This window comes from Oryctolagus cuniculus, chromosome 4 (genome assembly GCF_964237555.1).
Source record: "Oryctolagus cuniculus chromosome 4, mOryCun1.1, whole genome shotgun sequence".
Classification (NCBI taxonomy): domain Eukaryota; kingdom Metazoa; phylum Chordata; class Mammalia; order Lagomorpha; family Leporidae; genus Oryctolagus; species Oryctolagus cuniculus.
This window is the reverse complement of record NC_091435.1, coordinates 147,680,170-147,702,248: the sequence shown is the minus strand read 5'-3', so window position 1 is coordinate 147,702,248 and position 22,079 is coordinate 147,680,170. Positions and strand designations below refer to the sequence as shown.

The 22,079-nt window shown below is 46.7% G+C and overlaps 1 protein-coding gene across 1 annotated transcript in view; it reads left to right on the top strand.

The window, feature by feature from the left end:
- LOC100345698 (inhibitor of carbonic anhydrase) overlaps nucleotides 1–22,079 on the top strand; it is a 48,923-nt gene that overhangs the window by 14,677 nt on the left and 12,167 nt on the right. Inside the window, exons 7-12 of the mRNA XM_008266203.3 lie at nucleotides 3,976–4,154; nucleotides 4,979–5,132; nucleotides 6,173–6,315; nucleotides 16,109–16,199; nucleotides 16,838–16,888; nucleotides 20,556–20,711. Of these exons, the coding sequence (XP_008264425.3) occupies nucleotides 3,976–4,154; nucleotides 4,979–5,132; nucleotides 6,173–6,315; nucleotides 16,109–16,199; nucleotides 16,838–16,888; nucleotides 20,556–20,711 (774 nt within the window). The remainder of the gene's footprint in view (nucleotides 1–3,975; nucleotides 4,155–4,978; nucleotides 5,133–6,172; nucleotides 6,316–16,108; nucleotides 16,200–16,837; nucleotides 16,889–20,555; nucleotides 20,712–22,079) is intronic.

Below are 22,079 nucleotides of genomic sequence, written 5' to 3'. Positions count from 1 at the left end.
GGAGGAAGAACCACGCGGGCCCCGGCCGAGCCAGAAGCTGGTTCTTGCTCCAAAGTTCCCTTGCATCTTGGGGCAGGTGGTGTCAAGACCTTTAGTGCCACAAGAGAGTGTTTGCATAAATATATCTGTATTTCTGCACATGCTCCTGAACTTATAATGGGGTTACAGCTCAAGAAATTCATCATAAATTGAAAATGTCACAAGTCAAAAATGCATGTGCTCCTCTCCAGCTCCCAAATATCCCAGCTCAGCCACACAGCTCACAGCAGAGTCTAAGAAGGTTTCCTTGAGACCGTGGGGCTGGGTGGGAGCAGGACTCTCTGTCACCACCCAGCCCTGGGAGAGGGGATGGGACCCCACACTGGTAGCCTGGGAGAAAAGACCCAATTCAAAATGCAAATACATATCCCTTCAGCACCATCTAAAAGTCAAAAACCATAAGTTGAGCCATCTGTACTTTGCTCAGTGGTCAATTTTTTACATCTGTAAATCCACCAGATTATCTGAGCATTTAAACAGCACGTATCAACTCGTAAGACAAAGCAAGTTATAACAATCAATTCTCTCTTAATCATTGAAATGTTAGTTACAAATTGAATCACATTCTCGAATATTTCATGATAAATATCCCCTAGGTATTTTAAACATGTACATTATTGTAAATATTTCAGGACTTCTTTTTTTTTTTTTTTTTTTTTTTTTTTGGACAGGCAGAGTGGACAGTGAGAGAGAGAGACAGAGAGAAAGGTCTTCCTTTGCCGTTGGTTCACCCTCCAGTGGCTGCCGCGGCCAGCGCGCTGCGGCCGGCGCACCGCACTGATCTGATGGCAGGAGCCAGGTACTTATCCTGGTCTCCCATGGGGTGCAGGGCCCAAGTACTTTTGCCATCCTCCACTGCACTCCCTGGCCACAGCAGAGAGCTGGCCTGGAAGAGGGGCAACCGGGACAGAATCCGGTGCCTCGACCGGGACTAGAACCCGGTGTGCTGGCGCCGCAAGGCGGAGGATTAGCCTAGTGAGCCGCAGCGCCGGCTCAGGACTTCTTAACCCATCTACAGTTAAATCTGTTGCAAATGCTTTATTGCCATGAGTAAAAATGTGTTTCTTCTTTATTTTTAATATATGAAAAAACACCCCAAACTTTCCATAGTTTTGGACAACTTACCACAAGCAAACAAAATAATATTTTATACAAGGCTTTTTTTAAGATTTATTTATTTTTTATTTGAAAAACAGAGAGAGAGAGAGAGAGAGAGATATCTTCCATCTGCTGGTTCACTCCCCAAATGCCTACAACAGCCACATCTGGGCCAGGTGAAACCCAGGAGCCTGGAACTCCAACAGGGTCTCCCAATGTGAATGGCAGGGACCCACATACTTGGGCCACCTTCTGACCCTTTGCAGGCACATTAGCAGGGAGCTGGATCAGAAACAGAGCAACTGCTTCTCAAACAGGGACTGCTCACCGCACCACAGAACCGCCCTTCAGTTAAGTTAATGTTAACAGATTTGGGGTTTTGTAGCCAATTAAATTACTCTCTGAGACACAGCAATCATGTTCTGACCTAGATGTTTAAAACTCAAATGTATATTCACTGTGCTAAGCTCAGTTCTCTCAGAGAGAATTTTTTTTTTTAAGATTCTACTTATGGGCCGGCGCTGTAGCATAGTGGGTAAAGCTGCCACCTGCAGTGCCAGCATCCCACATGGGTGTTGGTTCAAGTTCTGGCTGCTCCACTTAAAATATTTATTTATTTATTTGAGAGGCAGAGGCTGAAACAGAAAGGTCTTCCCCCTGCTCGTTCACTTCCGGGTTTCCCACATGGGTGCAATGGTCCAGGCACTTGGGCCATCTTCCACTGCTTTCTCAAGCCATAGCAGAGAGCTGGATCAGAAGAGGAGCAGTCGGGACTCAAACTGGCACCAGAGGTGGAGACTTAGCCCACTACGTTACAGCGCCGGCGCCTCGGGGAGAATTTCAAGCTCTCCCTTTTCACCCAGGTTTTCGTTCCTTGCGACCTCGTGTCTTTCCCTCACATGCAATGGGATGCCAGTCCCTCAGGCCCCTTCAGCCATCCATAATTCCCCATCTCATTTTTGCTCCTTGCCCTGGTCTGTTAGCATTTGGGCGCTTGGTGGGTGTCTTGTGATCAACAGTGTTACCAATGGGCCTCGACCCCCGAAACCAGCCGTTCCCAAATCATTGTCCTTATGTCCTCCAGATGCTCACGTCCCCATGAGCAGCATCCCCCAGCACTGGCCCTGAAGTATTGGAAAACTTCCTTCCTTTATGGGCACAGAGACGCAGCCCAGACCATCCTGGTTCACCTGCGCTGGGAGTCACTTCCCGGCTGTTGTGCAAGATGCTTTATGGGCCGGAGCCGCGGCTCACTAGGCTAATCCTCCGCCTGCGGCGCCAGCACACCAGGTTCTAGTTCCGGTCAGGGCGCCGGATTCTGTCCCAGTTGCCCCTCTTCCATGCCAGCTCTCTGCTGTGGCCCAGGAGTGCAGTGGAGGATGGCCCAAGTGCTTGGGCCCTGCACCCCATGGGAGACCAGGAGAAGCACCTGGCTCCTGGCTTCGGATCAACACAATGCGCTGGCCAGAGTGCGCCAGCGGCCATTGGAGAGTGAACCAACAGCAAAAGGAAGTCCTTTCTCTCTGTCTCTCTCTCTCACTGTCCACTCTGCCTGTCCAAAAAAAAAAAAAAAATGCTTTACGGTCATTTTAGGGGAATTCACTAGGCTTTTGGGTGGAATTGAGTGTTGATGGTGAGCTAAGGGCCATGGCTTCCACCTCTGGGCCCTGGACTGATCAAGGTAGGGGGTTGTTTCATTCTTAGGTCATACCGATTCTTCTCATTTAAGTCTAGCACAACCAAATCACGAGAAATGCTTTGAGCTAAAGATTCACAGAGTGTTCTCCCTGACATACTGAGTTACCACGGGACCCTTTCTCAAGGACGTTCATTGATCTCATTCTTCTCTCTCCACAAGAGAGTTTGTCAGCCCCAGACAACGCCTCTTTGTTCTGGCCAGGCTCACCCCAGCCAAACCCCACAAACTGTGTGGCTGTACCAACACCAAGCATCATCTCACAGCTCTGGAGGCAGAACTCCAAGACCCAGGTGTGGGGAGAGCTGAGAGGGGACTCAGCTCCCCACGGCCCACGGCTCTCTTTGGTGCTCCTCCCCCCTCTCCACCTCTGTGGGGGAACGGCACTGTCCCCATGTGCATGGTGGTCTGTGTCCACAGTGCCCTTCTAATGCAGACACCTGTCACACCAGAGTACACCCCCTGCCCACCCACCAACTCCAGGACGGCCTCATCCTAAATCAACTAATTACAGCTGCAAGGACCCTCTTTACAGATAAGTCACACTCTGCAGCCCTGGAGGTTAGGACTTTAACGTGCACATTTGTTGACCCCGCAACACCTTCTACCTAGACCATGGGACCCTACAAGCCGGTTTCCTCGGAGGGCCTTTCTGGCCTCGCTCCCTCCCCCTGCCTCCAGCAGGCTCAAACCCCCCGGGGGGAATGTGGCCGCTCGGGTCGGGGGCCTGGGTTGTCAGCCCCACCCTCCCTGAGTCTGACAAGTGACTTCACCCTCAGAGCCTCAGTTTGCTCCACTCTGAAATGGGCTAATCCTGTTATCGGCCTCCCCATGCTGCTGCTGTGAGGAGGGAATGAAGGGGAACACAGAGAGTCTCCTGCAGTCTGGGCTGGGCCCGAGTGCGCGGGAAACGAGCCGCTGTCCCATGGCCATTAACAGAGCCGCAGAGGCATCGGGGCTTGGAGGGTCCCTGAGCCCACCTGCGACAAGGTGGTTCACCAGTCGATCCACGCCAGAAGCCTCCAGGACCCTTGTCTGTACAGAAGGTTCTCTCTCGGGCCCCAGCAGGTCAGAGGGGCTCAGGGAGGAGCAGGGCTCTTGGCTCTGCCTGCACTCGGCTCATCTAGGCTTCCCCTCCCCAGAGAACCTGCCCAACAAGGCCGACAGGGACCGGTATGAGCTGCTGTGCCCGGACAACACCCGCAAGCCGGTGGATGAGTATGAGCAGTGCCACCTGGCTCGGGTCCCTTCCCATGCAGTCGTGGCCCGAAGTGTGGACGGCAAAGAGGACCTGATCTGGGAGCTTCTCGACCGGGCCCAGGTATCCCATGCACCATCCCCTCTTCTGCCTAGGGGTCCCCGCTGGGAGTGAGGGTTTCCCTCCTTGTCTTCTTGCCACTCTGGAAGTGCACAGACATTCAGGATGGAGAGGGACCCATGCCACGCTTGATCCGCGTCACCAACAGGCCGCTCCCTCTGCTCTCTGCTTATAGCACACAGAGCAGAGGCTGTGAAACCATCATCTGTGCTACTTCCTGTTGCCCTCTGCATGCCCTTCCATTCCTGATGGATGCCCCAGATGCAGCACCGGCGCCCCCTGTCTGCTGGATCCCGCCCTCCTGGCTTCCTGATGGCAGGTCCCCTGCCCATTGTGCTGTCCCTGGCCTGTTTGGTGGTTGGAGAGACTGGAGAAGACCCTGGGCCACAGGGACCCCCAAGGGCCTTGGCCACTGCTGTCACTCAGAGGTGCTCATAGCGCTGCTCCCTTACCTGTGAGGGAGAGGTCCCGAGACCCCCAGTGCATGCCTGACACCACAAGTATTTCCAAAGCTCACATAGCCTAAGCTTTTTCATATTTGTAGTATTTACCATAAAGATTTATGTACAAATTGGGCACAGCAAAGAGTAATGACAACAATAGAACTGAACTCTTATAACAATATACTGTAACAATTTATAATGACTTACTTCCAGAATTTTCTGTTTACTATTTTTGGACTGCAGTAGTAGACAGCATGGAGACCAAGGCCAGGGAAAAGGGAGGATGGCTGAGGGTCCCCTCTCTCTGCTCTCCTGGTCTGGTTTGAGGTTGGTTTCCCCCACGCCAGTCTCCTGGCTACACTGCTTCTTTCCCCCTTTGGACAGGCACACTTCGGAAAAGACAGCACGTCAGGTTTTCAGCTCTTTCGTTCACCCTATGGGAGAGACCTGCTGTTCACAGACGCTGCCCAGGGATTTATGAGGGTCTCACCTAAGATAAACACCAAGCATGTTTCTTCTATTCAGAGATTGAAGAGAGGTATGTAGTTCTTGGGCAGCAGGGTGGGGTGGGGCCACCCCAGAGGCATTCCTGGTGAATGCGAGCCTAAAGCAAGCTATGATTTAAAGTTACTTATTTATTTATTGGATAGGCTGGGGTCGGGGGGAGGGGAGTGCTCTTCTGTCCACTGGTTCACTCTCCAAATGTTCTCAACAGCAGGGCTGAGCTAGGATGAAGCCAGGAGCCTGGAGCTCAATCTGGGTGTCCCATGTCCCACGAGGAGTGACAGGGACTGAAGTACTTAGGTCATCACCTTTTGCCTCACATGATGCATATTAGCAAGAAGCAGGAATCAGAGCACAGCAGGAACTGGAATTCAGGCACTCCAGTGAGGGATGTGGGCATCCCAAATGGCATCTTAAGGGCTACACAAGGTGTCTGCACCTACAAAAGGGCTTTGAAGACCTTTGTATTATATAGACTTGAAGTAATGATGTCTCTGGTTACTTTGTATCAGCTGGACCCTGTGTCAGGAATGAGTTTTTCCTAGACTGTAATGGGAGCAGGGCCACTGCGACCAGCAGGGGTAGAGCTGGAATTCCAGAGGCTTACAAGTCCTGCCCGCGCCTCCCACTGGATCCTGTGGGCCCATTTCTTTCTTCTTCTGCTGTCTTCCCCTGCACTAAGTCAACCAATAGGTCCTGAGCCCCAAGCACCTGAGTGTGTGTCCCACGCAGCCACTACATTAAACCAAGGCACACAGTGGGGGTAGAGGCATGGGGAGGGGAGAGTAAGCAGGACTGCCTGGCTGCCAACTGGAGCCTGCTCCCTGGAAGAGGAGCCCAGTCCTGCAACAGAAAACCCCAGTAGGTCTGAGATGGGCGGGGGCTCAGAGAGACCTCCCAGGGGAGGTGATGCCTGAGGAGCTGAGGTCAGGAGGCAGGAAGGAGCGGTGTGCAGGAATGAAACACACCCACTCTGCTGTTGTCAGTGGGAGCCACTCTGCAGCCAGGGGCGGTAAACTCCCAGATCCATCTGTGGCTTCCTTTCCATCCCTGGGTCTTCTCTACCCATCCTAGGTATGGGAGACTCGCACAGGGTGCAGTGGTGTGCAGTGGGCCCCCACGAGAGGGCCAAGTGTGATCAGTGGAGTGCAGTGAGCGGGGGCGCCTTGGCTTGCACCACAGAAGACAGCCCTGAGGACTGCATCGCTGCCATCATGGTAGGAGAGCCCCCTCCACAGCTGGGTGTGGACACACACACACACACACACACACAGCGCCTCTGCCGAGTCTGCCTTTGAAGACTCCATATTACAAGGCACCTGCACCATGGGCCCCGCCAGCTCGGGGATGGGCAGAAATGCAGAGCCAATCCAAGCCTCAGACTCCTTGAGACTCAGCTCTGGAGTCCAGGGAGCTCAAAGGGGCATCTTTCGCAGGAGCCATAGGAAGCGGGGAGATATCTTCCTCTGCCCCTCTTGGGCCCATTGTGGATGCCAATGCAAATCAGACTTCTCAGTGCTTAATTGTGTTTCTATTCATAAAGATACTACATGCTGGAAAAGAAATGAAAAATAAAATCATTCAAAACTTCACTCAGAGATCATTATCCCATACATTTTTTGAGTTTTCCCATCCATGGGTTCTCTCCCCCAAATGCCCACAACAGCTAGGATTGGGTCAGAGCTAAAGCCAAGAGCTGGCAACCTGATGCAGGTCTCCCACATGTATGACAGAAGCCATCACTGCTTCCTCCCAGGGTCTGCATTTTAGTAGGAAGCTAGAATCAGGAACTGGAGCTAAGAACTGAACCTAGGCTGTGGGATGTGGGTGTCTCAACGAGCGTCCTAACTGCTTGGCTAATTTCTTTCTTTTTTTTTTTTTAATCTTTTATTAAATGAATATAAATTTCCAAAGTACGACTCATGGGTTACAATGGCTTTCCCCCCCATACCGTCCCTCCCACCCACAACCCTCCCCCTTCCCACTCCCTCTCCTCTTCAATTCACATCAAGATTCATTTTCGATTATCTTAATATACAGAAGATCAGCTTAGTATACCTTAAGTAAGGATTTCAACAGTTTGTTCCCACACAGAAACATAAAGTGAAAAATAATAGATGATTTTTTTTAAATGATGATGAAATCAGATCAGACCTATTGTCATGTTTAATCCCAGTGAGAGTCAAGTTGGGAATTGATAATTTCTTTTTTTTTTCTTTTTTTTTTTTTTTACAGAAGATCAGTTTAGTGTACATTAAGTAAAGATTTCAATCGTTTGCACCCCCATAGAAACACAAAGTGAAATATACTGTTTGAGTACTCGTTATAGCATTAAGCCTCAGTGTACAGCACATTAAGGACAGAGAACCTTCATGAGGAGTAAGTGCACAGTGACTCCTGTTGTTGACTTTACAAATTGACACTCCTGTTTATGGCATCAGTAATCTCCCTATGCACCAGTCATGAGTTTCCAAGGCTATGGAAGCCCCTTGAGTTCTCCGACTCTTATCTTGTTTAGACAAGGTCATAGTCAAAGTGGAGGTTCTCTCCTCCCTTCAGAGAAAGGCACCTCCCTCTTTGAAGACCTGTTCTTTCCACTGGGATCTCACTCGCAGAGATCTTTTTGCCAGAGTGTCTTGGCTTTCCATGCCTGAAATACTCTCATGGGCTTTTCAGCCAGATCCGAGTGCCTTTAGGGCTGATTCTGAGGCCAGAGTGCTATTTAGGACATCCGCCATTCTATGAGTCTGCTGAGTATCTCACTTCCCATGTTGGATCACTCTCCCCTTTATTTATTCTATCGGTTAGTGTTAGCAGATACTAGACTTGTTTATGTGCTCCCTTTGACTCTTAGTCCTTTCATTATGATCAATTGTGAACTGAAATTGATCACTTGGAATAGTGAGATGGCATTGGCACATGCCACCTTGATGGGATTGAATTGGAATCCCGTGGTATGTTTCTAACTCTACCAATTGGGGCAAGTCAGCCCGAGCATGCCCCAAATTATACATCTCTTCCCTCTCTTATTCCCACTTTTATGTTTAACAGGGATCACATTTCAGTTAATTTTCAACACTTAAGAATAACTGTGTGATAATTACAGAATTAAACCAGTCATATTAAGTAGAACAGACAAAAAAAATACTATGAGGGATAATGTATTAAGTTGTCCATTAGCAGTCAGGGCTATGCTGATCAAGTCACCATTTCTCATAGTGTCCATTTCACTTCAGGAGGTTTCCTTTTTGGTGTTCAGTCAGTTGTCACCGATCAGGGAGAACATATGGTATTTGTCCCTTTGGGACTGGCTTACTTCACTCAGCATGATGTGTTCCAGATTCCTCCATTTTGTTGCAAATGACTGGATTTCGTTGTTTCTTACTGTGGTATAGTATTCTAAAGAATACATATCCCATAATTTCTTTATCCAGTCTACTGTTGATGGGCATTTAGGTTGGTTCCAGGTCTTGGCTATTGTGAATTGTGCTGCAATAAACATTAGGGTGCAGACCGCTTTTTTCTTTATCAATTTAAATTCCTTTGGGTAAATTCCAAGGAGTGGGAGGGCTGGGTCGAACGGTAGGATTATATTCAGGTTTCTGAGGAATCTCCAGACTGATTTCCATAGTGGCTTGACCAGTTTGCATTCCCACCAACAGTGGGTTAGTGTCCCTTTTTCCCCACATCCTCGCCAGCATCTGTTGTTGGTAGATTTCTGTATGTGAGCCATTCTAACCGGGGTGAGGTGAAACCTCATTGTGCTTTTGATTTGCATTTCCCTGATTGCTAGTGACCTTGAACATTTTTTCATGTGCCTGTTGGCCATTTGGATTTCCTCTTTTGAAAAATGTCTATTGAAGTCCTTGGCCCATGTCTTAAGTGGGTTGTTGGTTTTGTTTTTGTGGAGTTTCTTGATCTCTTTGTAGATTCTGGTTATTAACCCTTTATCTGTTGCATAGTTTGCAAATATTTTTTCCCATTCTGTTGGTTGTCTCTTCACTCTCCTGACTGTTTCTTTTGCAGTACAGAAACTTCTCAATTTGATGCAATCCCAATAGTTGATTTTGGCTTTGACTGTCTGTGCCTCCTGGGTCTTTTCCAGAAATTCTTTGCCTGTGCCAATATCTTGAAGGGTTTCTCCAATGTTCTCTAATAACTTAATGGTGTCAGGACGTAGATTTAGGTCTTTAATCCACGTTGAGTGGATTTTTGTGTAAGGTGTAAGGTAGGGGTCTTGCTTCATGCTTCTGCACGTGGAAATCTAGTTTTCCCAGCACCATTTATTGAATAGACTGTCCTTGCTCCAGGAATTAGTTTTAGATCCTTGATCAAATATAAGTTGGCTGTAGATGTTTGGATTGATTTCTGGTGTTTCAATTCTGTTCCATTGGTCTATCCATCTGTTTCTGTACCAGTACCATGCTGTTTTGATTACAACTGCCCTGTAGTATGTCCTGAAGTCTGGTATTGTGATGCCTCCGGCTTTGTTTTTGTTGTACAAGATTGCTTTAGCTATTCGAGGTCTCTTGTGCCTCCATATGAATTTCAGCATCATTTTTTCTAGATCTGAGAAGAATGTCTTTGGTATCTTGATTGGGATTGCATTGAATCTATAAATTGCTTTTGGGAGAATGGACATTTTGATGATGTTGATTCTTCCAATCCATGAGCATGGAAGATTTTTCCATTTCTTGGTATCCTCTTCTATTTCTTTCTTTAAGGTTTTGTAATTTTCATCGTAGAGATCTTTAACGTCCTTGGTTAAGTTTATTCCAAGGTATTTGATTGTTTTTGTAGCTATTGTGAATGGGATTGATCTTAGCAGTTCTTTCTCAGTCATGGCATTACTTGTGTATACAAAGGCTGTTGATTTTTGTGCATTGATTTTATATCCTGCCACTTTGCCAAACTCTTCTATGAGTTCCAATAGTCTCTTAGTAGAGTTCTTTGGATCCTCTAAGTACAGAATCATATCGTCTGCAAAGAGGGATAGTTTGACTTCTTCCTTCTTGATTTGTATTCCTTTGATTTCTTTTTCTTGTCTGATGGCTCTGGCTAAAACTTCCAGAACTATGTTAAATAGCAGTGGTGAGAGTGGGCATCCCTGCCTGGTGCCAGATTTCAGTGGAAATGCTTCCAACTTTTCCCCATTCAATAGGATGCTGGCTGTGGGTTTTTTATAAATTGCTTTGATTATATTGAGGAATGTTCCTTCTATACCCAATTTGCTTAGAGTTTTCATCATGAAAGGGTGTTGAATTTTATCAAATGCTTTCTCTGCATCAATTGAGATAACCATATGGTTTTTCTTCTGCAGTCTGTTAATGTGGTGAATCACATTGATTGATTTGCGAATGTTGAACCATCCCTGCATACCAGGGATGAATCCCACTTGGTCTGGGTGGATGATTTTCCTGATGTGTTGTTGTATTCTATTGGCCAGAATTTTATTGAGGATTTTTGCATCTATGTTCATCAGGGATATTGGTCTGTAATTTTCTTTCAGTGCTGCATCTTTCTCTGGCTTAGGGATTAAGGTGATGCTGGCTTCATAGAAAGAATTTGGGAGGATTCCCTCTTCTTCGATTGTTCTGAATAGTTTGAGAAGAAATGGGATTAGTTCTTCTTTAAATGTCTGGTAGAATTCAGCAGTGAATCCATCTGGTCCTGGGCTTTTCTTTGTTGGGAGGGCCTTTATTACTGTTTCAATTTCTGTTTCAGTTATGGGTCTATTTAGGTTTTTGATGTCTTCATGGTTCAATTTTGGTAGATTGCATGTGTCCAGGAATCTATCCATTTCTGATAGGTTTTCCTGTTTGCTGGCATACAAGTCCTTGTAGTAATTTCTGATGATTCTTTTTATTTCTGTGGTGTCTGTTGTTATGTTTCATCTCTGATTTTATTGATTTGGGTCTTTTCTCTTCTTTTTTTAGTTAGTTGGGCCAATGGGGTGTCAATTTTGTTTATTTTTTTCAAAAAACCAGCTTCTCGCTTGGCTGATTTTTTGTAATGTTTTTTTGGATTCAATCCTGTTAATTTCTTCTCTGGTTTTAATTATTTCTCTTCTCCTACTAGATTTGGGTTTGGTTTGCTGCAGTTTTTCTAGGTCCTTGAGGTGCGCTGAAAGCTCATTTATTTGGTACCTTTCCAATTTCTTGATATAGGCACCTATTGCTATAAATTTGCCTCTCAATACTGCTTTTGCTGTATCCCATAAGTTTTGATATGTTGTGTTGTTGTCTTCATTTACTTCCAGAAAGTTTTTGATTTCTCTTTTGATTTCTTGAATGACCCAGTGTTCATTCAGGAGCATGTTGTTCAGTCTCCATGTGTTTGCATACTTTCTGGGGTTTCCTGAGTTGCTAATTTCCAGCTTCATCCCGCTGTGGTCTGAGAAGCTGCATGGTATGATTCTAATTCTTTTAAATTTGCTGAGACTTGCTTTATGGCCTAGTATGTGATCAATCCTAGAGAAGGTTCCATGCGCTGCTGAGAAGAATGTGAAGTCTGTAGATGTAGGGTTGAAAGTTCTGTAGATATCTGTTAGATCCATTTGGGCAATAGTGTCAATTAAATCTGCTGTTTCCTTGTTGATCTTCTGTCCTGATGATCTGTCTATTTCTGAGAGTGGAGTATTGAAGTCCCCCAGTACTATTGTATTGGAATCTAAATCTCCCTTTAAGTCCCTTAACATATCTTTTAAATAGACCGGTGCCCTGTAATTAGGTGCATATACATTTATAATAGTTACATCTTCCTGTTGAATTGAACCCTTAATCATTATATAGTGTCCCTCTTTGTCTCTCTTAACAGTTTTTGTATTAAAGTTTATTTTGTCTGATATTAATATGGCTACACCTGCTTTTTTTTTTTGGTTTCTGTTGGCATGGAATATCTTTTTCCAACCTTTCACTTTCAGTCTGCATGCCTCTTTGTTAGAGAGATGTGTTTCTTGTAGGCAACAAATAGTTGGGTTGTGCTCTGTGAGCCAGTCAGCCAAACGGTGTCTTTTAACTGAAGAATTCAGACCATTAATGTTCAATGTGACAATTGATACGTAGTGACTTTGCCCTGCCATTTTCCCGGAAATATTTTCTAGTATATGCTTTGAGCTTCCCATGCTCTTTTACTGGTAGGTGTTCTTCCTTTCCCTTCTTTCATATTGATGGCCGTGTTTCTGTGTTTCTGAGTGTAGCACATCTTTAAGCATCTTTTGCAGGGCCGGACGAGTGGCCACAAAGTCTTTCAATTTCTGTTTGCTATGAAAGGTCTTTATTTCACCTTCATTCACAAATGAGAGCTTGGCAGGATATAATATTCTGGGCTGGCAATTTTTCTCTCTTAGCACCTGTGCTATGTCTCGCCATTCCCTCCTAGCTTGTAGGGTTTCTGATGAGAAGTCAGCTGTGAGTCTGATTGGAGATCCTCTGAGAGTAATCTGACGTTTCTCTCTTGCACATTTTAGGATCTTTTCTTTATGTTTCACTGTGGTAAGTTTAATTACCACGTGTCGTGGTGAGGATCTCTTTTGGTCATGTTTATTGGGGGTTCTATGAGCTTCCTGTACTAGGATATCTCTGTCCTTCTCCAAACCTGGAAAGTTCTCTGCTAGTATCTTACTAAAAAGGCCTTCCAATCCTTTCTCTCTCTCCATGCCTTCAGGAACTCCTAGAACTCGAATGTTGTTTTTTTTAATAGTATCCTGTAGATTCCCAACAATATTTTTTAGGTTTCTAATTTCCTCTTCTTTTCTTTGGTTTGACTGTATGTTTTCCTGTGCTCTATCTTCTAAGTCCGATATTCTCTCTTCTGCTTCACCCATTCTGTTTTTAAGGCTTTCTAATGTGTTTGTCATTTGATCTATTGAGCTCTTCATTTCATTTTGATTTCTCTTGACTATTACACTTTCCTGTTCTACTAGTTTCTGAGTTTCATTTTGACTCTTCCTTAAAATTTCATTTTCACGAGAGAGATTTTCAATCTTGTCCATTAAGGATTTCTGTAGTTCAAGGATTTGCTTTTGAAAACTTCTAAATGTTCTTATCATAAATTTTTTGAAATCCGTATCTTGCATTTCTTCTATCTCATCATCTTCATACTCTTGGCTTGGGGTGTTTTGCTTATTTGGAGGCATCATAGTGTCATCGTTGATCTTGCTCCCTCTATTTCTGTGTTTGTTACTCGGCATAGTTAATTCTTCTTGCGTCACTGTGCGTTTTTTTTTTTCTTTTTTTTTTTTTTTATACTGTGTCCGTGTTAAGTGGACTGCCTGCTGTTGGAGGAGCCTTTGAGGCTTGAGATGGGTGCGGCCTGAGAGCTCTGCCTGGTTCTTCCTGGTTAAGGGTGTGCAAAGGTGACACCCTCAGGTTATGCGTGGTAAATCTCTCTCTTTTTATTTATTTATTTATTTTATTTATTCAGGGGGTAAGTAACACCGCAGGGCAGGGCTGTGCAGAATTGATGGTATTTAGCTTCCAGTCTTTGGCTCCTCTGGACTCCCACTGGGTTGCCTAGGCTACTGAATTGTAGTGACTCAGTTCCTTAACTCTCCCCCATTGATATGTAAATCCAAAGAGGAGGCCTGCTCTTTGTCTCTTGGGAATTCTTCAAGCCTTGCAGCCTTGTAACCTTTGCAAGGTTAGGGGGAAGAAAACCCCGAAGCTTTTTTTTCCTTCTTTCTGGTAGTGAGTTTGCTGCACTTTCCGGCCCCCCTCTAGATTCTAACCCCCGTTTCCCCACCAATGTCTCGGGTTATTGAGCTCACCTCCCCTTCCAGCGCCGATGTGTGGACTCGGAGCCCTGAGCGTCCCAAGTCTCCCCGCTGTTGTCTGTGTGGCATGCACTCCCCTTGGAGCACTGTCGGGCAGATCCTGGGGCTTCTGCGGCTGGGTCCCGCGACTTGGCTTCCGCGGGGTGGGCGACCTTGTTCTCCCAGTAGGTCCTCCGATTCACGCCTGCTCCATCTAGAAGGGTTTCCCCTGCAATTTTTTTTTGGTTCTATTTTCTGCGGCTGCCGTAACTCCCCTTTTATTAAACTAAATTTTCCCGGACTATCGGTGCGCGCCCTCACTATTCCGCCATCTTGGCTCCCTGCTTGGCTAATTTCTGAATGATGATGTTGTGTGATTTACATTTCATGTATCAATGAGAAGATAATGTTTTTGTAATGAATAAAACAAATATGTATAATTATATCTATCTATCTATATAGGAAGAGAAAGAGAGAGAGACTATATAGGGAGAGAAAGAGAGAGAGAGGGAGGGAGGGAGGGAGGGAGGGAGAGAGAGAGAGAGAGAGAGGCTGCACAACAGCTTTTCTTAACTTGGGAAGATCCTAACTTTGGCACCAAGCCATTGATGAAGTTTCTGCTAGTCATGCTCAACATATTGATCGTGTTACAATTTGAGCACTCACCACACTGCCTGTCATACAGTAAGTTGTCAACACATGTCAATCATTGTTTCTGTTGCTTACAATCTTTAGCACAGCTGGTCCACTTTCATGGGGGATGACATGTTCATTTAAATGTGTTTTTAATGATGGTGTAAGGTTCCACCAAATATTTCTGCCTCAACTTATTTAATCAATTTCTCAACATTTACATTGGAGGTGTTTCCAAGTTCTTTGTTAATATAGATAACGTTGGATGGGGAATCTTTGTGTTGTGTACTCTGATATCATTTCTAATATTGATGAAAACTAATACAAGTATTTCTGGAGTTACTATGTACAAGTTTCTGAGCTCTTTTTAAAAGATTTGTTTATTTATTTGAAAGGCAGAATTACAGGGTCGGGGGGAGGATCTTCCATCCACTGATTCACTCCCCAAATGACTGCAGTGGCCAGGGCTGGTCCAGGCAGAAGCCAGGAGCCCAGAGCTCCAGTCTGATCTCCAAGCATTTGGGTCGTCCTCTGCTGCTTTCCCAGGAGCATCAGCAGGGAGCTGAACTGGAAGCATAGTAGCCAAGACTCAAACTGGCCCTCCAACATGGGATGCAAGCATTGCTGCCATATCCTAAGCCACTGCACCACAGTGCCAGCCCTTATGAGCTCTTAACTTGCATTAAATCATTTCATCCTTACAAGACTATCAAGAATGTTTTCCACCTATTTTATGGATTAGAAAATGCACCAAGTAATATATTCACAAATGTGTGCTTTGGGGTCGCCTCGTGACACAGTGGCTGCAAGCCAAAGCTGAGGCATTCACCTGCCTCAGTATTAGTGGTCATGAACTGTGTAACCTCTCTCCGCTTCCACTTGCTAATCTATAAAAGGGGGAGATCACAGTGCCTGTTGCAGGAGTTTGTGAGGAATTCAGGAGGTAATCACTGTTGAGTGCTTAGGAAAGAGCTTGGTGCATAGCGATGGCAGTTAAGCTGTTGCTGCTGTAGTACCTGCTGTTTACATTTCCAGGGGCCAGTTAGCAGGTCAAAAGCCAAGGATGTGTAGGTGTATGTGTGTTTTTGTCTCAATGACCTTATCTATGACAGTAAATACATCTTTTGCTCTGGGTTTGAAAAATAGATGAAGATAAGTTAATTATTAATGAATTATTAACTAGAGAAGTTATGTGTTGAAAATGTGTGTATGTGTGTGTGTTGTACTAGGGCTGTGAGTACAATGCTAATAAGATTCTGGCAACAGATTCGAACTCCATCTTTTGAAAGGAAGCATGTTCCACAGAAACAGATTAAATGCATCCCCCAAGTCTGGCCATGTGGATCATTGAGTTGAGTGACAGTGACCACAAGGAAGGAGTGGTGAGGGCATGCTCTCACGGGAGGACAGTGATTTTCCAGAGTGTGGCCTTTGCTGGGCACCTGTTCCTGAGTCAACAGGCCAAAGGCATGTCCAGTGTTCTAAACCCCACATTTCCATGGGAGAGATCTGAGTGAGCTTGGCTAACTACAAGGACGTGAAGCCAATGGGATGGGAGCCTGCAAGGGTCAGGGGGGTGGGAGACAGCCTCACTGTTGTGCTATTGATTTGCTTTTTCACTTCAGAAAGGAGAAGCTGATGCTGTTAGCTTGGATGGCGCATTCATCTACGTAGCAGGCCGGTGTGGTCTGGTGCCCGTCCTGGCAGAGAGCTACGGTAGGTGGAGGAGGAGCTCCTTGGTGTTTTCTTCTCCCTGGCCATGGACTTAGAAAGATGAGGAAACAAGGTTGCTTGGTGCTGAGATCAAAGTGACCACTGTGGGAGTGTAGGACGCTAGTAGATAAAATCCCCTTTCTCCAAAGTCAGAACCACGTCGGATAACAGACGCAGGAGTTATGCAAAAAGAGATTCAAATAGTACCTTTTTAAAAAAGATTTATTTATTTATTTGAAAGGCAGAGTTATAGAGAGGCAGAGGTGGAGGGAGAGAGAGGTCTTCCATCCGCTGGTTCACTCCCCAAATGGCTGCAACAGCCGGAGCTGCACAATCTGAAGCCAGGAGCCTGAAGCTTCTTCCAGGTCTCCCATGTGTGTGCAGGGGCCCAAGCATTTGGGCCATCCTCCACTGCTTTCCCAGGCACATTAGCAGGGAGCTGGATCAGAAGTTGAGCAGCCAGGACCTGAACTGGCACCCATAAGGGATGCTGGTGCCGCAGGTGGAGGCTTAGCCTTCTACGGCACAGCCCTGTGATTTTATTCTTGGCTCTGGAGCTCGAGAAGTTCATGACTGCTATGGATGCAATAATGTGAACACGTAATGCCAGATGCCTTGATTGTGCTGCTGCTTATTTTTAGATACTACAAATGCCACCGAGAAGCTTGAGTGTGTGAACAGACCCATAGAAGGTGAGTCAGAATCGGCCGCACTGCAGTTCACAGGTAAAAATTTGTGGTTGGCGAAAGTCGTCGAAAGCCTGAACAATAAACAAAAATTGTCAAAAAAAAAAAAAAAAACAATAAGAAGTCACCATTCATTGCTAAGGCACCAATCTACCCCAGAGCCATAATAATGAAAAGCGTCTTGAGAGCACCTCTCAGTTGGCAAAGGATTACTCTTGCACAACCCCTACTCAGTCTTCTCAGTAGCCTGGGAGGGCGGGGACAGCAGCACCCTGCATTCTGTGGACAAGAAAAGTGGGGCTTGTGGATTTCTCAGGGCCATGCAGCTAGGAGGCGGCTGCATGTGGGCATGGGAAGACGTGGGGTGACTGGGCCCCCAAGCCCTCCTGGTTCCACATGCTGCACCCCCTTGCTGGCTGGCATGAAGCTTGGCATGGGGCAGGAGCCCTTTCTGCTGTGTCTGGGGCCAAGTGGAGAGCTTGCAGGAAGAGGAGAGTCATTGGGAACCTCCCATGCCTCTATTTCACTGGTAGGCAGCTGGGACCTGACAGCAGGGGAGCCAACCTGGTCTTTAAGTAGGAGGGTGCCACTAAGGGACAGGTTGTGTCTCCAGATGGGCAGAGAGAGCCCAGATCTGTCCTTGGAAACCAGACAGAGAGTGACTCTCAGGTGTGTTCTCTGGAGTGCATCCCCTGGCAGTTTGTTGAAGATGAAAATTCTTGGGCTGAGCTTCAGACATACTGAGCCAGGAACTCCAAAGATGGGGCCATCAGTCTTCATCAGTTGTGCCTTGAACCCCACTGTGACAGAGGATCCTGAAATGCAGACCAGGTGCTGCCGTGGGGCTTAGCTCCTGGGTTGACTGCTAGAGGCTTCACTTCCCTGCTTACCTACGGCAGCTGTCCTGCCTGTGCGACAGGACCCAAGCCCTGTGCTTCCCCCTCTTTGACTTGTGTCTTCATCCCCAAACACCAAGGCTGATCTTTTGCCAGCCACTTACTCATTCTGAGCATTTGTGGTCAGAAACAGCTGTCACTTCTCTGAGAGTTGTTGAAATTTCCAGGAATTTAGTGAGAGCTGACATAAATGATGCTCAGAGCTGGTTCAGGCACCAAATGGGAAACTGACTTCAATGCGGAAGGTTCAGTCTGAGTAGAGATGGAGAGGGGTTAACCAGAAACTCACACAACACACATACACACACACAAAGGTAGAGGACAATGATTAATGAAGCAAGGCACTGGAACAGTACTTGGCTACTGGACAGATGTAGCAGAGTCCAGACAGGTAGGCAGGTACTGGCTGGCTCTGGCCTCTGGAGGATCTGCTTGCCTGAGGGCGGCACTGTGCTGCTGCTCTTGCCTCTAGCAGCTCTGCTGGAACCCCCCACCCCCCATACAGCCCACCCCTCCAGTCCCTCACCTACAGCAGGTTCATCATTGTAGCATACCTGGTCCCATCAGTCACCCTCTGCAATGGGTTTCACTGTCACTGTTTTACAGAGGAGAAAAGTGGGCTCCTTTTAGGGGTGACTTGTCATGTAGGAAGTAACTGGAAAGGCAGGTCTTCCACCTGCCATGATGACTCCCAGCTTTTCCAAGCTTGGCTATGTAGAGAACTGGTCTACTTCAGGAAAGGGAGGTGCCTGTGCATATGTGCACACGTGTGGCGAGACACGTTACCACGTTGCCACTAATTCTAAAGATGTATGATTCTAATCTTACCTTCAATTCCAGTCTGCAGCTCAGGCATTACTCAATCAGTAAAATTCATTTCTGCAATGTTGGTATAGCAGTAAATTAGACATTAATTGTGTTCTCTTTAGAATCAAGAGATTAAAGAGAAGAACACCCACTCCCAACAAAGATAATAGGTGTAATTTTGTAAGTGAATGTAATGGGATAAGAAAATCGTTTTTCAATATTGGGGAAGGGAGAAGAAGTTAAATTTTCATTATTGGAAAATTATGCTGTAAGCCTAAACTAGCAGAGGCTTAATGTTAGAAGGAAATCATTAATGTACTTGTTTTGAACTTCCAGTTAACAAAAATACTGGAATGCCAGTTCATATATATAAAGTTGTATGTAAGAAAGTGGTTCATAGCAGGGGGAATTGGGTCACAACACAAATGCCCAGAAGGGGATTATAGACTATGATCCATCCATACAATGGGACATAACATCAATGGATAGCAGAACAAGGTAGCTGTATCTATTTCTACTGAACCAAAAATGCAATTGAGAAGAACAAAACAACTCACAGAAAAGAAAGCATGGCAGAATTGCATTGAAAAAGTACTGTGTGAGTGGCTATATGCGGGTGTCTGTGTGTAGTATAACTGGCAAGCAGTACTGTAAGTCTCTCTGTGTAAGGCTGCCACAAAACACACCAAACACTGGAGTAAGGGAAAGTTTATTGGGAGAAACCTGATAGACTGGAAGGAAGGGGCAAAGAAGGAAAAAGAGGGAGAAAGAGAGCGTAAGAGAGAGAGAGAGAGAGAGGTCAGGAGACAGAGAGAAAGAGAGAGAGAGAGAGACAAGTTCAGGAGTAGGTCCTTTTAAAACTTCACCAGGGTCCGGGGGTGGGGGGGGAGGTGAGGTGGGCAGGAAAGTAGGAGCAGCTAATCCCATTAGGATGGGGGTGGGGCCCTGTAGCTACCTGGCTTCCAGTAATGGGGGCGAGGGCTAGAGCCTAGGATGGTGTCAGGATGTAGATCACGCCATAAATAAGACTGCATCATTTTACTAACACTCTGGCCCAGTGCCTGACAGTTACAGTTATTTGGAGGGTCCTTTGCTATAGGAAGGTGGCGGGGTGGGGGGGTGGGGTGCTACAGCTGTTCCTCTTCCCCAGGAAGAGTGGCAGGCAAGGGCTATAGGCAATTACTCCAGAGGGCCCTGGAGGTGCTGAAATTGTATCTTGGCAAATAGTATCCAGGTAAAAATTGTATCAGGTAAATATATAGACGGGTGATACGTAGATACATACGTAGATACATAGAAACATGAATGTAGATAGATAGACGGACACATATGTAAGTGTATAGTATTTAAGTAAATATATTGGCATAGATAAATAAATATACAAGTTTCTGTGTGTGTTTTTTTCTGAAAGCACAGATGTGTTCACAAGAGGGCCTTGCTCTTTGCTTGAAGCCCAGGGCAGAGTGCACCAGTGAGGGATCCGTGAAAGCAGGAAGGGAGTTACTACAGGAAATTAAATGTTAACACAAAGGGCGAAAGAGAACCAGCTCCCTAGGACAGCTGCTCCCTCCCAGAGAGAGCTACTTCACCAGTACGGTGGCCACCATCCATGGATACGAAGCCAGGATTGATAGTAGCTGTCACTGCTCTAGGGGCCTCTAATCCCCAGGATGGAGAGCTGGACGGGAAAACCCAGCATTTTCAGGGCTTTGCTTCTTCACAGAAAGAGCTGAAAGGGAAGGCAGAGAGACACGGTCACTGCCCCTTCCCAATCCCACGCATCCTGATTTACACTAAGAACACAGCTGTGGGAAACACTGCAAGTGCAGCTCCTCATCTCCCACCAGACCTGGGTTGGAACAGAACGCAGATGGAGAAGGCCCAGGTGGAGTTCTCCACCATCAGGAGATGCCATTAAATGCTCAGATCTCACTGTTCTCCCCCTCCCCGTGTCTGCACCTCCTGGCCAGGTCATTACGCCGTGGCTGTGGTTAAGAAATCAGATGCTGATATCACCTGGACGTCTCTGCGGGGAAGGAAGTCCTGCCACCCAGCGGTCGGCACATCCGCAGGCTGGAACATCCCCATGGGTTTAATATACAACCAGACTGGGTCCTGCAAACTCGGTGAGTGTGTCCTGGGAAGTGCCCTGGCCTGGGCCTGGGAGAAGTGCAGTTCCATGAAAAGAAAGGAATGCCATCACCAGGTGCAAGGTCAAGAACCCCAGCTCTCGTGACCAGCTCCTTGCCTTTTCCTCTCCCCTTGCTGCTGATGGGAAGGCCTTGGCCCCAGGAATAGCACAGATGGCTCAGTGAACAGGCAAAGCAAGAGAGGGTGCAGAGTGTGTGCGTCTGGGATGTGTGTGGTTATCACATAAGAGGAGACTTCAAAAAGTTCATGAGCCATGAAATTAAAATAAGTTTTAGCGGTGAGCATTCAGTGTAGAATTAAGACACCTGTGACCCACATCGGAGTGCCTGGGTTCAAACCCTGGCTCTGGCTCCTGACTCCACCAGCTTCCTGCTAATGCAGATTCCGGGAAGCAGCAGTGATGGCTCAAGATGGGAGACCTGGACTGCACTCCCAGCTCCTGGCTTTGAGCTTAGCCCACCTCTAGCCACTGCGGGCTTTTGGAGAGTGAACCAGCAGATGGGAACTCTCTCTCTTTCCCTCTCTGTGTGGGAAACAAATAATTTAAAATCTAAGCTTATTCTGGTGTAAAAAATGTTTGAAATCCATGCATAGCTTTTCATAATCCACACTTTTCCATGAACTTTTTGAAGACTGTTTTATGCACAGAATTTTTTTGCTCCCAAATAAACTCATCTTTTAATTCTGTTTTCCATGACCATTTTGAGATACCTGCCTATAAAAGGCACTGGCTGCTTTATATGTTGAACCCTTCCTCTGGTGAGTGGTTGAGGGCTGGGTCTCTCACGCTCGTCTTTGCCTGTCTTGGTTTCTCCCACGTCAGTCACTTGTGCTGCATTCTTGCCAATCCCTAAGAGACTCCTGCTTTGCCGCTTACCAGCTCCTGACCATCTGAGAAATCCCACAGCAGCAGGAACCCCAGCGCCTGCTCTCCTCTGCACCTGTGCCACTGGAGATGGCCCCAGCATGGCTAAGCTGCTTATAGCACTGGGGATGTGCCAGCTGCTGACCGCAGTGGGCCCCAGCTCTCATGAGCATCCACATCATTCCAATGATTATCCCAGTGTCCAAACTGTCTACACCTCCCACTCAGTGTTTCTCAGCAGCCAAAGCTGCCTGCACCTATGTGAGAGAATTGAAACCCTCAGAGAGGCTCCTCCTCACCGCCCCACTGCCTGGGCCCTGGCCTCACCCTTATGCAGCTGCACGGCGTTCCACCTGCACCTGGCTGCGGGCCGCTCCCCTGCTCCCCTCCACAGCCTCCACAGCATCTCACATCCTCCGTGTTGACTTCTCCCTGTGGGACTTCCACCATTTCTCTCAGCTTGTAGACACACCTAATG